Source organism: Otolemur garnettii, unplaced genomic scaffold, assembly GCF_000181295.1.
Source record: "Otolemur garnettii isolate 467f Iridium unplaced genomic scaffold, OtoGar3 scaffold00006, whole genome shotgun sequence".
Taxonomy (NCBI): Eukaryota; Metazoa; Chordata; class Mammalia; order Primates; family Galagidae; genus Otolemur; species Otolemur garnettii.
In genome coordinates, this window is record NW_003852401.1 from 6,354,679 (window position 1) to 6,370,147 (window position 15,469).

The 15,469-nt window shown below is 44.0% G+C and overlaps 1 protein-coding gene and 1 pseudogene across 1 annotated transcript in view; one reads left to right on the forward strand and one right to left on the reverse strand.

Moving 5' to 3' along the window:
* Positions 1-14,994, reverse strand: part of MTAP (methylthioadenosine phosphorylase) — a 68,488-nt gene extending 53,494 nt beyond the window's left edge. Inside the window, exons 1-4 of the mRNA XM_003782849.3 lie at positions 14,853-14,994; positions 5,145-5,231; positions 3,761-3,819; positions 1,945-2,112 (exon numbers count right to left, since the gene is read on the reverse strand). Of these exons, the coding sequence (XP_003782897.1) occupies positions 1,945-2,112; positions 3,761-3,819; positions 5,145-5,231; positions 14,853-14,885 (347 nt within the window). The 5' untranslated portion in view covers positions 14,886-14,994. The remainder of the gene's footprint in view (positions 1-1,944; positions 2,113-3,760; positions 3,820-5,144; positions 5,232-14,852) is intronic.
* The window catches only part of LOC100943710, a 62,643-nt pseudogene continuing 62,057 nt past the window's right edge, over positions 14,884-15,469 (forward strand).

A 15,469-nucleotide genomic window follows, 5' to 3' on the forward strand; every position in this document is an offset into this window, starting at 1 on the left:
GCCCTACTCAGGTGCCGTCCTTGCCACCTGATCTTTGATGAACCAAACAAAAGCACACACTGGAGAAAAGAATCCCTATTTAATAAATGGTGCTGGAAGAACTGGATATCCACATGTAAAAGACTGAAACTGGACCCACACTTTTCACCAGTCACAAAAATTTATTCAAGATGTATAAAAAATTTAAAATCTAAGGCATGAAACAGTAAAAATCCTCAAAAAAAGTGTGGGAAAAATACTTGAAGATATTGGCCTGGGGAAAGATTTTATGAAGACCACTTCTATGGCAATTGCAACAATGAAAATAAATAAATAAATAAATAGGACTTAATTTAAACTTAAAAGTTTCTGTACAGCTAAGGAGACAACAACCAAAGCAAACAGACAACCTTCAGAATGGGAAAAGATCTTTACATCTTACGAATTGGACAAAGACTTGATAACTAGGATAAGACCTATTAATCCCATATATTGCTGGGCAAGAGACATGAATGGAAACTTCTCTAACAAAGACAAATTGCTAACAAACATATGAAACAATGCTCATTGTCCCTAATTATCAGAGAAATGCAAATCAAAATCAACCTGAGATATCACCTAACCCCAGTAAGGTTAGCCCACATCACAAAGTCCCCAAGCTGCAGATGCTGGGGGGATGTGGAGAGAGGGGAATACTTTTACACTGTTGGTGGGACTGCAAACTAATTCAATTTCTTTGGAAAGAAGCATGGAGAATCCTCAAAGATCTCAAATTAGACCTCCCATTTGATCTTGCAATCTCACTACTAGACATCTACCCAGAAGAAACAAAATCATTTTATCACAAGGACATTCACATTAGATTGTTTATTGTAGCTCAATTTACAATTGCCAAGATGTGGAAACAACCTAAATGCCCATCAACTCAGGAAGTGAATTAATAAATTGTGGTATATGCACACTGTGGAATACTATTCAGCCATACAAAGATGGTGACTTGACATCTTTTGTATTATCCTGGATGGAATTGAAACATATTCTTCTCAGTAAAGTACCACAAGACTGCAAAAGCAATTATCCCACGTATTCAATAATAATATGAAGACAGCCGACAATCTCATGGATGCCCACATAGGAGAAAAACGCATTTCAATTAAGCTGGGGGGAGAGATAGAGGGAGAGGCAGAGGGGGTTGGGATGCGCTCACGGAATGGGCATGGGGTGGGGGTGTTTGGCACCTTTTGTGTGTGGGACATAACTACAAGTGGCCTCTACCTAACAAAATCAAATATTTTGACCTGGTTGTTTTTACCATCGTATTAACCTGAAATAAATATACTTTTCAAAAGAAAAAAAAAAAAGGGGAAGGGAAGAAGGAAGGAAGATGTGGCATATACACCATGGAATTCTATTAAGCCTTAAAAAAGGAAATTCTGTCAACTGGAAAAGCACGGATGAGACTGGAGGATATTGTGTTAAGTGAAATAAGCAGTCACAGAAAGACAAATACTGCACAATCTTCCCTACGTCTGGAATCTAAAACATACCGAAGTAGAGAGTAGAATGGTCTCCGGGGGCTGGGGCTGAGGGGAAGGCGAGGAGATATTGATCAAAAGAGACCACACTTCAGTTCGGAGAAGTCAGTTTTTGTACCTATCATACAGTCTGGTGATTATAGTTAATAACAATGTATATATTATATATTTCAAGTTGCTAGGAAAGTAAAAATCAAATGTTCTCAGCATCAAAGACAAGTATCTGAGGTGATTTATTAATTAGCTCAACTAATCCTACAATGTCCACTTATACAAAAATATGTACTATTTGTCAATTAAAATTAAAAAATATGAAAAGCTGAAAGTCAGTCTGTGGTTTTGTACTTCTTCCTCTGGTTCCCACATGCCGTCTGTTAGAGCTGAGAATGACCAGCTACAAGGGCTTAAAGCATTTTAGATGATTACTCACCTGTCGATGAACTGATCGATAATGACTATATCACCAGGCTGAATCTCCTCCCGCAAGGAGCCACAAGCTGTGGTCACTATGACATGTGTACATCCTTCTTCCTTCAAAGCCCAGATGTTTGCCTGGTAGTTGATTTTTGAAGGCATGATGGTGTGCTGCCTCCCATGCCTAAGGGAAGGACAGGAGAAATGGTAGACGAGTGAGTACCACACCACCGTTTCCTCTTAAAGCCCAGAAAATACTAAGTGATTCTGTAGCTATGACCACAGGCCAACAAAAGAGGTCTCCTGAAGACCAACCCACCTAAAACAAAAATTCAGAGATACTTGGAGACTAAGAACTTACCTGCATTTCAAAAATGTTGAGTGACAGACCCTAGCATGGTCCCTGTTTCTGTGCCTTATATGAAGTGTGGGCAAAGCTGAGACTTGCTTCCAAGTAACAAATTACTGTTAGTTTGGCAACTTAAAACAGTAATTTGCTACTCTTCCTTGTCAGAATATGGCAAGGGCCCTGGAAGTCACTTCCACAGCTAGACCTCCTACCAGCCTTGCAGAAGCAAATTGTTATTGTGTGAACTGTCTATGGAGAAGCCCGTGGGGATTGCCTCTGAGAGCTGAATGAGTTGGTCTTGTTAGCCACAAGGACCAGAATTCTGCCACAACCACATGAGCTTGAACAAAGACCTTGAGCTCCAGGTAAGAACACAGCCCTTGAGTAGTAAACATTGTGTGATCCCAAGCAGAAGACTCAGCTAAGCTGTGCCAGACTCCCAACTCACAGAAACTGTGATATAAGCCAGGTATGGCGGCTTACGCCTGTAATCCTAGCACTCTGGGAGGCTAAGGTGGGCAGACTGCTTGAGATCAGGAGTTTGAGAACAGCCTGAGCAAGAGTGAAACCCTATCTCCACTAAAAATAGAAAATAAATTAGCTGGGCATGGTGGTGTACACCTGCAGTCCCAGCTATGCTGGAGGCAGAGGGAAGAGGAATATGAAGTTGTAGTCAGTTACGATGATGCTATTGCACTTTACTCAGGGCAAGGAAGAGAAAAGAAACTGTGATGTAATAATGTATGCTATTTCAAGTTGCCAAACTAACAGTAATTTGTTACTCATAAATAAAAAACTAGTATGTGTACTTACAGTTTGACTAACTTCTAACTGATAAAACTACGAACAAGGAGTCATGAATGAAACAGTTTTTCTTATCTTGATACTCAGAAGGGAAAAAAGAGAAACATTTCCTATTGCAGCTAGAACTGAAACTATGCTTCAACTTTATTCATTTATTTATTTCATTATATATATTTTTTAGATGGAGTCTCATTATGTCGCCCTCACTAGAGAGCTATGCAGTCACAGCTCACAGCAACCTCAAGTTCTTGGTTGGGCTCAAGCAACCTTCTTGCCTCAGCCTTCTGTGTAGCTGGGAGTACAGGCACCCACCACAACCCCCGGCTATTTCTCTGTTGCAGTTGTCATTGTTGTTTAGCTGGCCCAGGCTGGGTTCCAACCCACCAGCCTCAGTGCAGGTGGCCAGCACTGTAACCACTATGCTATGGGAACTGAGCCTATGATTCAACTTTAGATACCTGATCTTCTTTTCCAATCCAAGGTGGAGGATATGAGATCTTTGATCTGCAAAGTCAGTACAACTTCCCCAAACTGCACACGATAAATAAAGGTAACTAAGATATTCTTACTATACCAATACATAAAAAACTCAGACCTACATCATTATTCTTTCTAAAACTTAAGGTAATTTTAAATTGTCTACTAGTAACAGAAAGCTTAAAAAAAAAAAAAAACATACCTTGCAAGCAGAACGCAATCAACATTTTTAATCTTCCCCAAAATTAAGGCATCAGATGGCTGCATACAATGAAAAATGATAATTTTAACTCAGTGATTTTAAAACATGTATGTAAACAACTAAAATTATTCAGTTACAACCAGATTCACGGAAACTTGGGAGTCTGAGGATATAGCTTACAGAGGCTTTATTTGATACCAACATAATCATAGAGCTCTCTTTTGGTATGGAGATTCACAGGACTCTGAGGGTTGCCTTGGGTGCCTATGTAGGTATCATACAGTTTGGGAGGTTCAAGAACAGGTGTGAAAGCCAAAGGCAAAAATGATAGGCAGTCACTGTCCTATACTTAAGCACCGAACCTGTCTGCTCTAAGATGGCCACGGACTGACTTGAGGTAATGGAGGCTAGAAAGGCCCTTAGAATCGAGGAGGTTAAGAAAGTGGGCTAAGATGATAGGACTTAGAGGACAGAAATGAGGACAATCTAAGAACTCAGCTGAAAAGGATGGTTTGGGTGGAAGGCCAGATAAACAGCTTTCACAGAAGAATCAGAGAAGCTCTATCTGTCAGTAGCAATATGGAATTAACAGAAGGTAGACACCCTCACCCCGGCCTAGGAAGGGTGGACAGGGGCTTGGAGAATTGCAGCCTCTCCAAGGAGAGGAGAGTTTTACTTCCAGTTCAGCTCTGCATTCAAATTAATACTAACTGTGTTCTGGATCCCCAACACAATCCTTAGAGCCAAGGCTTACTAAAAAAATACCTCTTTGTAACAATATTTCATGGTATAAATTGTGTGGTGTATAACCACTGGACTCAAATCAGGAAGCTGATTTGCATGCAGATTTAAAAAGCACAGCTGCTGTGTATGACAAGTTTTTCTTTGGCTTCTATCAACAAAATTTGAGAAGTTACTTATTTTGTATTCAAAAGCCATGTCCTCAAGATATTGAAATCTGAGGCATGTGATGGATGCCCTGGGCCAAAAGAAGTAAACAAACAAGCAATTTGGCTTTTTTTTTTTTTTGACACAGAGTCTCACTTTGTCGCCCTGGATAGAGTGCCATGGAGTCACAGCTCACAGCAACCTCAAACTCTTGGGCTCAAGCAACCCTCTTGCCTCAGCCTCCCAAGTAGCTGGGTCTATAGGTGCCCGCCATAACACCCAACTAGTTTTTCTATTTTTAGTAGAGACAGGGTCTCAATCTTGCTCAGGCTGGTCTCCAACTCCTGAGCTCAAGTAATCCACCCACCTCAGTCTCCCAAAGTAGGGAGGATTACAGGCGTGAGCCACCACACCCAGCTAAGCAATTTGGTTTTTAACATCCAAATCACACTAGCAAAAAGAACAGCTAACATGTCTCCACTCATTAGATGTTAACCTTGCCAAATGGAGTATCCACATATTTTTCAGTTCTTCCTTCTAAAATTTCTGGATCATCCAGGCCTGTTCCACCAATTATTCCAATCTAAGGGAGAAAAAGATGGAGAAAAAAATGTATAGTTTTTGGTCACTTTTTATTAGAAAATTATTTTAAGAAAATTCATTTATTCATACTCATATACTTTTCATTATTCATGCTAAGTCATTATTATTTTTTTTAAAATCTGAAAATAACTGAACAATGAAATATTTGAAGCCTGCCTGTATTCCAGAAATAACCAAAATGTAGGCCACCTTTTTAGACTACATCATGTTTATTTCTGACTGTTCAAATCACAAATAAGCACAGAAAAGTACTCTAACTAGCTTAAATTCGAAAATCGAAACTAAAAGTAAGCAGATGTGGTTGTAGAAAATACTTTCTAACCAACCTCATTTTCTTTTCCTTCTTTTCTTTTTTTTTTTTTTTTTGAGACAGAGCCTCAAGCTGTCCCCCTGGGTAGAGTGCCCTAGCATCACAGCTCACAGCAACCTCCAACTCCTGGGCTCAAGCGAGTCTCCTGCCTCAGCCTCCCAAGTAGCTGGGACCACAGGTGCCTGCCACAGCGCCCGGCTAGCTATTTTTTGGTTGCAGCCGTCCTTGTTGTTTGGCAGGCCAGGCTGGATTCAAACCCGCCACTTTAGGTGTATGTGGCTGGCGCCTTAGCCACTTGAGCCACAGGCGCTGAGCCAACCAACCTCATTTTCTCTGACAAATGGGACCACGAAATAAGTGTTCAAAAGACATAGGGACATAAAATGTTAGGTATATCCATTTGGTAATGATTTCCTCTCACTAGCCTATTCCATAAGGGAACGAGAGATTTTTCTCCCTTTGTGACTAGAATCCCAGCCGTGGAAAGGAATGCAGACAAGAGAAGACTAGCATAACCAAAAAAAAATTACCCTCACATACAAACCATGATTCAGATATGCATGCAAATTTATATTTATAATACGGTAAATTCATATATATAAAATAAATTAAAAAATATAAACATAAATAAGTAATTCAAAGGCAGTTATAATTTTTTAAGTTCAAGTGTTGTACTGCATTTTAAAGACTATCTTGAAAGTCTTTGTCCTCTGGGACGAAAGTTATGACTAAGAGGCACAAACAAGAACAGTTACAAAGATGAACGTTAACTGTCAACACTAAAAATTAAATAACTGAAATCACTGGGAAGCTTTCTCTGGCCTGATACTTTCCAAAGAAGTGACCTGAGTGCTGTTTTTTTTTTTTATCTTCACTCTCAAAGAAAAACTTTAATACTATTATAACTTGGGTATAATTTTTACCACGTGAGATAAAGCAGCCTAAGGAAAAAAAAATTCCAGACTTAAAAATTAATTGAACATACAAATTAAATTTCAGATCAGGTTACTTGAGTTGAGTTCTATCAACATGTGGGAAAAATGGTCACCTTTCTGGCCCTTGGTTTCCTGGGGAAAAAAAAAATCAACAAAACAAGAAAATAAGGGCTATTTAGTGATATTTCACTGAAGAATTCTGCCAGTTTCCCATACTTGATTATGTAATTTGGGACCTTAAATGTGACCCCCACAATTAAGTAGATAAGCCAGTTTTTTGACACTGGCGCCACCTTGTGGTGGTATATTACTGAAACCGGAGCACGTTTATTTATTTATTTGTTCATTTATATATTATTATTATTATTTTTTTTTTTGGAGAGAGTCTCACTATGTCATCCTAGGTAGAGTAATGTAGTGTCACAGCTCACAGCAACCTCAAACTCTTGGGCTTAAGCAATTCTCTTGCCTCAGCCTCCCAACACCCGGCTATTTTTCTGTTGCAGTCATTATTGCTTAGCTGGCCTGGGCTGAGTTCGAACTCGACAGCCTTGGCGTCTGTGGCACCAAGCTAGGTTTATGTATTTTATATCAAGTAGCTTAACATAGGTGAAGACCAACCAGTATTAACCGTTTTCAAGTCAACAGAAGTGCTTATGTAATTCAATATATATAAATTGTTCCAGTTTAATAGATTTGTTTTTAAAATCACACTGTTTTATGCAGTCCTAACCCTTCCTCTAACCTGGCTTCTCCATTTTATCTTTCATTTCGTTTATCTTTGAAGCACCACAGGTCAGGGAGATGCTAATCAATGGTCCCGTCCATGTCCTCACCCTGGGCCACAGACATGAATTGCCCCCACTCCTCAGGAATTGAGCTACTCATGAACACTGTGGCTTTTTCACTCTTGCCACTTTGTCTTGGCTGTTTCTAGATGTGCACTTGGCCATCACATCCCAGATTTGGGATTCAACACTGGATCCTTATGTTCATATACACAAACCAAACATGACCTTTTTGGGAGCCATCCTTTTCATTTAGGTGAGCTAGCCCAGCAAGGCAGCAGTAAAGAAAAGCAAACCAGGTGTCCTGCTGAAATTCAGTCCTTGAGCTCACCCCCTGCAGCCCCAAGCTTTAAACCATGTCACCATGGCTTCAGGGCAACTGTGCAACAGGCAGCTGGCAACTCAGCGCTAAGCAAGGAATGTGTAGCACTGGAGGTGAAGGGTGGTATCATTCTCCAGAAAGACCAGGATGGGGTCTCTGGCACTGCAATAATCTCCAGAATAATCCCATCCAGTCACTCAGCTGGCTCTAATTGTTCAGGGAAACCCACCTCTTGCAAGGGACACTGCAACAAGCATGGCAGCTGAGCACTGCCACTGAGCACAGGACTGCTAAGATGGGGGCCAGCTTTGCCAAGATGTGGCCAATGTCGCCACCTCCTGGCTCTACAGCAAAGTACAACGACACAAGCCCTGATTGTTTAACTCTGCTGACAGGACCCTCAGCCTCTAAGTTCATTAGTCAATTCAGCACTTGCCTTGGTAATAGAGTAAGTAACTGAGTATTTATATGTCATAGGCACTGTGCTAAGTGCTTCAGTGTCCTTATCTCATTTGATCACCACCACCCTATAAGTAGGCTTTCTAGAATTATACACATTTTACAAATGGGCACACACATTTTAAAAAAGCTTATCCAAACAAATCTGAAAAAGCAAAGCTGGGATAGAAATCCAGGTCTTTTGGGCTTAAACACCATAATATGCTACCTCCTGCATCACATACTGAATCCTCCCTGGATTCCTCCACAACACAACACCCTCTAAGAAAAGCTGTATTTTCTTCATGTTATGAGGCAACATACTCAGAGAGGTCAACTTCTTCACCAAGGTCACAGAGCAAGCACAGAAAGAGTAACTGGGTATCTGAGTGAATCAGCTCAGAGGAAAGGAGGACTCCTCTGCAATGACCTCATCCATATTCTGGAACAATGACCAGCCCTCCTGGCCCAGATGCATCAGTTCTCAGTACAGGCAGTTGCAAACCAGACTGCTCAGGAAACATGTTCAATACCTGAAATGAAATTTCTGCCCAGTCGGACTTCTTCAACAGACAAAATAAAGTTCTGAAATAGCACCCCCTCCCCATCCCAGGGCAACGAAGGTCACTGCCAGATTTTAACACCTAGAGGTTTCATCCACACTTTTCTACTGACAATCAAATCTCTAGAAGACTGTGCGAGCATTTTATCCAAATGCTAGTTCATCTGCCAGAATGGTTACTTCCCCCCAAATGAACAGGGTATATACCTACCCCTACCCTTGTCTATTTCCCCTGATTCTTGGCTGCAAGAGATTTGCCCAACCCTACTTAGACTCAGAAATCACTCACCACCACTTTGAGTCCTGGACAAACATCGCTGCACTCCGATGATATCCCCAAAACACCATAACCACAGCAACTGAGACTAGCTCATGCCAAGGAGCTGAGTACCTCTGAGTGCTCTAAGCTCTTGATGAGGTGAGAGAGGCAGAGCTGGAGCTGGCACAGTCCCTGAAGTGAGCATTTCAGTCCTTCAGCTCTGGTCGCCATGACAAGCGTGAGAAGTGCAGTAGCAGAAAGAAGTCCCATTATTGAGCTCGCCTGGCTCTGAGGCCTCCGAGGGCCTCATAAAATCCCAGAAGCCCAGCTGGATGGGGAGAGAGCAGCCAAATGTCTCGGCCTGAGAGAACTGTTACAAACCTGCGATATGGTTCATAGTTATAGCTGGGGCTCCGTCTCTGTCAAAACACCCCCTCTGTAAGCCATTCCTGAAGGCAATGGTTATGGGATGAATCGTGTCCCCCTCTAAATTCATATGGTTTAAGTTCTAACTCTCAATACCTTAGAATGGGACTGACTGGAGGTAGAGTTTTTAAAGAGGTAATTAGGGTTAAAAGACATCACTGGGATGGGCCCTACTGCAATGTAACTGGCTCTATGGTTTCACTATGGTTTGCCACTCAAAAGTCAGGTTGATGCTTGGTCCCCCAATGTGGCAGCATTGGGAGGTGGTACTTTTAAGAGGCATCTGGATCATGAGGGATTCACCTACATGAAGGGATTAATACAGTTCTCACTTTTTTAAAAATTAAATCATAACTGTGTACATTAATGCAGTCATGGGGTACAGTGTGCTGGTTTTATATACAATCTGAAATATGCAGTTCTCACTCTTGCTGGGCTGGATCAGTTCCTGCAGCAGCAGGTGTTACAAAGCGAGGTTGCCTCTCCTTCGCTCTTCCCTTTTCACCGGTTCCTAGTCCCCTTCTGCTTCTCTGCTATGTTTTGACAGAGCATGAGACCCTCACCAGAAGAGGTCAAATGCAGCTGTCCAATACTGAACTTCTCAGCCGGCAGAGCTAAGTAAAAACCTCTTTTTCCTTATAAAATTACCCAGCCCAATGGACAGAATCTTCATAAGGCCAATAAACTTATGAAAAAATGCTCATCATCTCTAATTTTTAGAGAAATGCAAATCAAAACCACTTCGAAATAATCACATAACCGAAGTGATAATGGCCCCCCCACACCACGATGTCTTAACGCAACAGATGCTGGCCTGGCTGCAGAGAGAAAGGAACACTCCTTACGCTGTTGGTGGGACTGCAAACCAGCACAGCCTTTCTGGACAGAAGTATGGAGAGTCCCGAAAGACACAGCTGTAACTCTGACTTTAACCATACGTGTGTAAATTACATAACCTAATGGTTTGTACCCCCATATTAATCTGAAATAAAAAATATTAACTATTAAACAGAAAAAACCACCTTACTATATTCTTAGGCTCTCCTATCTCCTGTGCTTATGGAACAATGATAAGATCCATCCAAGTTCCTCTGGAGTCAGCTGCTGGATACTCGTACTCACCAGGGAGCTTTCAATACCAAAGTCCAGGCCCCCAGACCCCAGAAATGCTAGTTGGACAGGGCATAGTTTGTTTTTAAAGCTCCTTAGGTGGTTCTAAACTGTACTCAGAACTGAGCACCCTGCTCCAGGGCCTAGACCGTAATTTCCAAAATGAGGACCAGCTGTGTGGTAAGTTCAATAAACAATGGCTCCCCCCAAAGAGATTCTATCTATGCCCTAATCCCCAGAATCTAGGAATGTCACCTTTATGGGACTGAATCAAGGATTTGGGGATGGGGACGGTCCTCAAAGTAATCACAAGGGTCCTTAAAAGGGAGGCAAGAAGGTCAAATACAGAAAAAGGTGAAGACGGAAGCAGAGGGAGAGAAAAGGGGATGCGACGTGGGGATGTCAGCCAAGAAAGGCTCGTGCGTCCAGCAGATGCAAAAAGGCAAGGAAATGGATTTCCCTTTAGATCCTCCAGGAGGAACCAGCCCTGTAAGATCCATTTTGGACTCCTAGGACTGTAAGAGAGTGTATCTGTGTTGTTTCAAGCCACTCAGCTTGTGGCAATTATTATTACAGTAGCAATAAAAAAGCTTGTTGAAAATACTGGTGTCCAACCTTTTCAAAGCACCCAGGTCAGTGGCTATCATAGTGGGCATCTGAATAGCCCAAGGCTTGCTAAATAAAACCCAGATCTCTGCCCCAACCCTAGAGCACCTGATGCAGTGCTCCACCTGAGGTGGAGCCGGAGAATTGCACAGATTAGAATACCATCTAGGGTCCACAGTTTATAAAAATTTATATTATCTGCTTCCTCATCTGTGCCTATAAGGGTAAGATTTTTACTGAATCCATAGAATTATCATGAGAATCAAGTGAAATAATGCACTAATATTAGTTACTCTTTCTCTTTCATTTTTATTTTTCTCTCTCTTTTATCGCCCTCGGTAGAGTGCCATAGCGTCACAGCTCACAGCAACCTCCAACCCCTGGGCCTAGGCAAGTCTCTTGCCTCAGCCTCCCGAGTAGCTGGGATCACAGGCGCTTGCCACAATGCCCGGCTACTTTTTCGTTGCAGTTTGGCTGGGGCCGGGTTTGAACCCACCACCCTCGGTATATGGGGCCAGCGCCTTACCCGCTGAGCCACAGGCACCGCCCTGGAGCCTCTTTTATAAGGGCACTAATTCCATTCATAAGAACTCTACTCTAAAAGACCCAGCTCCTGATATCATCACACTGGTGATTAGGTTACAGCATATGGTTTTTGAGGGAAGACTATTGCACAGTTTAAAATCCACCTGCTGGGCGGTGCCTGTGGCTCGGTGGGTAAGGCGCTGGCCCCATATACTGAGGGTGGTGGGCTCAAACCTGGCCCTGGCCAAATTGCAACAAAAAAATAGCCGGGTGTTGTGGCAGGCACCTGTAGTCCCAGCTACTTGGGAGGCTGAGGCAAGAGAATCACCGAAGCCCAGGAGTTGGAGGTTGCTGTGAGCTGTGTGACACCAGGGCACTCCACTGAGGGCAATAACATGAGACTCTGTCACTACAAAAATAAATAAATAAAATAAAACCCACCTGCCTAGAGGCCTTTTCTGACTCTCTGTTCCAAGTGACTCCCACTGTTGTTTCACTCATGTTGCTAAGTTTTCCATTCCCGCTAAGCACACAAACTTAAATAGAGGTCTTTTCTTACTTGAAGATGCCCCAGTGTCTGCAAGTATTCAATAAATACTTATAGAAAGGCTTCCGTCAGTGAACAGCTAGTTTTGAACAATGCACCAGATGTTATACTCATCTAAAACCCAATGGGACTTTTCCACCGGAATGAGCTAACTGCATTTTGTAAACTGGGAATGAATTTAATGTCCCATGTATGGTAATATCTGCATTTTATTAATAAAAGGGAAGTAGTGGGGCTGACAGTAACAGAGTGCTTAGAACCAGGCTGGGTATATTACAAGTTACTGTATTTAAATCCAGCAACTCCCGAAGTAGGCGATACTAGTGTTTCCCTCACAGTTGAGGACCCTAAGACTGAAGGGGTTAATTTGCTGAGGAGGAAGTGGCGGTGCTGGGATATGAGGTTGGGTCTCCTAGCTCCACAGCTCCTCCCACCACACACCATCATGAAGTGGGAAACCACATACACCCCTGACAGGGGCATACATGGGGCTCAGACACACAGATGTGTCTCCAACACCCATACCTGAGGAGTGCACAATGCCAGGTGGCCAACTTCATGCAAGCACTCGGCACTCCTTCTTCCTCAAGAATGGAAGACCCATATGTGGTCACTTAATAAAACAGGACATAGGGTGGCGCCTGTGGCTCAAAGGAGTAGGGCGCTGGCCCCATATGCTGGAGGTGGCGGGTTCAAACCCAGCCCTAGCCAAAAACTGCAATAAATAAATAAATAAACAAAAATAAAACAGGGCATAGAGACCATTTTTCAGATTTCAGAATTGCCTGGAATCTAGTTGGCTGAATGCCAGGTGCTAGGCCCAATTCTATCATTACCTGGGTCCAGCTGTGTAATTCTCAACACACTAGGTGACTTTTCTGGGGCTCGCTCAGCTTTATGTCCACACACAGGGATCTGTGCAGCTATACGGTCTTGAAGGAATGTCCCAGTTCCACCATTTTATAATTTGGAAAGAAGAGATGGCTATTAACCCATTTTGCTCTGGACACCAGTAAGTCATATTTTCTACATAGAATATTGCCTTAGGATTGTGGAGGATATGGGGCTGGCATCACCGATTCTCAACAGCAAAGCTGTCATCTGGTCTAACCTAAAGGAGATAGCAGCAAGCAGTCATGCACTTTTGGTAAATTAAGATTTTATATCCAGCAGCTCACTAATACCCCAAATAGATATTATTCAATATTTACACCAGGCCTCTGTGAACACATTGCCCACTTGGCACTTAAATGCGTTGCATTAATTTTACAGGGAAACTATGTGTCAGGGAGAAGGCTAACCCAAATAAAGTGCAACTGTTTTGAACGGCACTTGTTAAGGCTATTCCTACAAGGAAAGTGCAAAAAGGCGTGGCCTAATGACACCTAACAATAATTTAATTGTTGGAGAAAGGATAGTTCAAAATTAATCTCAGTTCCCCACTTACAAGCATTACCATTTAATAAGTTTCAACCATGCCCAACAAAGAATATAATTCTAATCCTCCCAGCGAATTCTGCAGAAAAATCTCCAAGTCATAGATGGACACCTCAAGGAAGTCACATGCTTTCCACAAGAGTTTCATGAAAACTCTTTCCGCCTTGTCCCCGCTGACTGGCAGGAGTGAAGCCTTTTATAAATATTTGCTAAATGCAAAATTTCCAAAATGGCAAAATAAATTTTATATCTAAATCTGACTGCAACACCCCCCTACCCCTCTCCTCATCATAAGTGGCTTATAAAAACCTGGAAGGGCCTGATACACTAACCTGACTGATTACACACTGACGCAGACATGTGCCTTCTCCGGGGCGCACTACAGACAAGTGCTGGGAATCAAAAGACAGGCTCCAAGAGGACCGCGGACCTCCCTATTCCATTGAACAAAACGTTCTTAGCTTATTAATTAACAGCCTAGAAAAGGTCTTCGGTTTTATCACCAATTTTTCCTTACTTACTGCAATCCAAGAACTCTCTCACGACTCTAGGCAAGAGGCGTTTAAAAGCCCCAAGGTAGCAGGCTGCAGCAGTCAGAACTCATTCCCTCTGGACAAAGCTTCCCGCCGCACAATGATCCCTTGTATGAGGTCTCCGAGGGCCTAGAGCACATGGTAAGTGAGCTCTTAACTTTCGTGGCTACAGACAAAGCAGTTCTCAGCCTAGGCCTCCAAACTAGGAGCGGTCCTGAGGAGGGGAAGCCTATCCTTCCTTTCCATGTTTAAAAGATAGTCTTAGAACCCTGCCGGCATTACCCTGCAGGGGAAAATTCAGCACCAGTTAGGCCTAAGTTTGGAAGAAGCCGGAAGCACGAGAAAGAGAAAGTACGCAGCTCTCCCACGTGGCCCGCGGGCAGCGAGCCTAGCCCCGGCGCGGAAGCCAGAGTCCCGCAAGCACCAGCAGTTGGTCTCGACAGCTGCAGGCGCCCAGCCGCTAGGGCCACCTGCTGGCTCCAGCCCCGCGCAGATCCCGGGAGAGGAGTGGTGCTGCGGTGTGGTGGCGGCAGCTTAGGTGCAGACCCACCTCACGCGCTGCCCCACCCCAGGGGGCTGGCCTGCGTCCTGCGGAGTGCGAATGCAGTTCAGCCCAAAGGTGGAGGGGTCCGTCTGTAGGCGTACACCCCTGGGCAAGTGTGTCCCGAATGCCGCGCCTCCCTCGCTCCCCGCCGCGGCCGGGGCGCACGGGCAGGGCGCATGGCCCGATGTACTGTCCCCCACAGCGGGGGCGAGAGGGCACAGGGCAGGGCAGATCGCGGCATGGGGGCTGCACATCTCACCTTCACTGCGGAGATGGCGGCGCTTAAGGCCATGTCTGAGCCGGGAGACTGCAGTGGACGAGTAGGCGAGGCCAAGGGGAGTGAGCCGGCCGAAGAGCAGCAGCAGCAGGGAAGACCATACAGCGCTGGAGAGAGGAGCGCAGTCCGGTAGCTGGCCCTGACTCCTCCTCTTCCTCCCCGGGACAGCTGGATTGGCTCCTTGGTGGGATCGCCTCCGCCTCCCCCTCCTCAAATCCAGGTTTCCCCCAGCCCGCCCCTTTTGCAGACCTTTCCGGTCCTCTGCCTTTTTTTTTTAATCCCCGGTTATAAAAGCGGGCTCATGATAACGATAACGATAATAGAGAAGACCATTTACTGATTGCTGTGCTGTTCCAGACTGTGGTTTGCACTTTAATGAGCTTACTTAACTGCCACAAAACCCAGTGAGGGAGAGCAGCATTGCCTACTCGGCCCAGTGTTAACCGGCCTCAACTGCAAAATCAGGCCGGCCTGCGTTCCAGAAGTTCCTGCAGAAGGTAGAATTGTCACCGGGAGGGGACCCGGAACCCGCTCTGCGTTGGGAGTTCCTTGAGCTGATTACACCGGCTGGTCCCGGGGCGGGGGTCCCCGCTGACTGG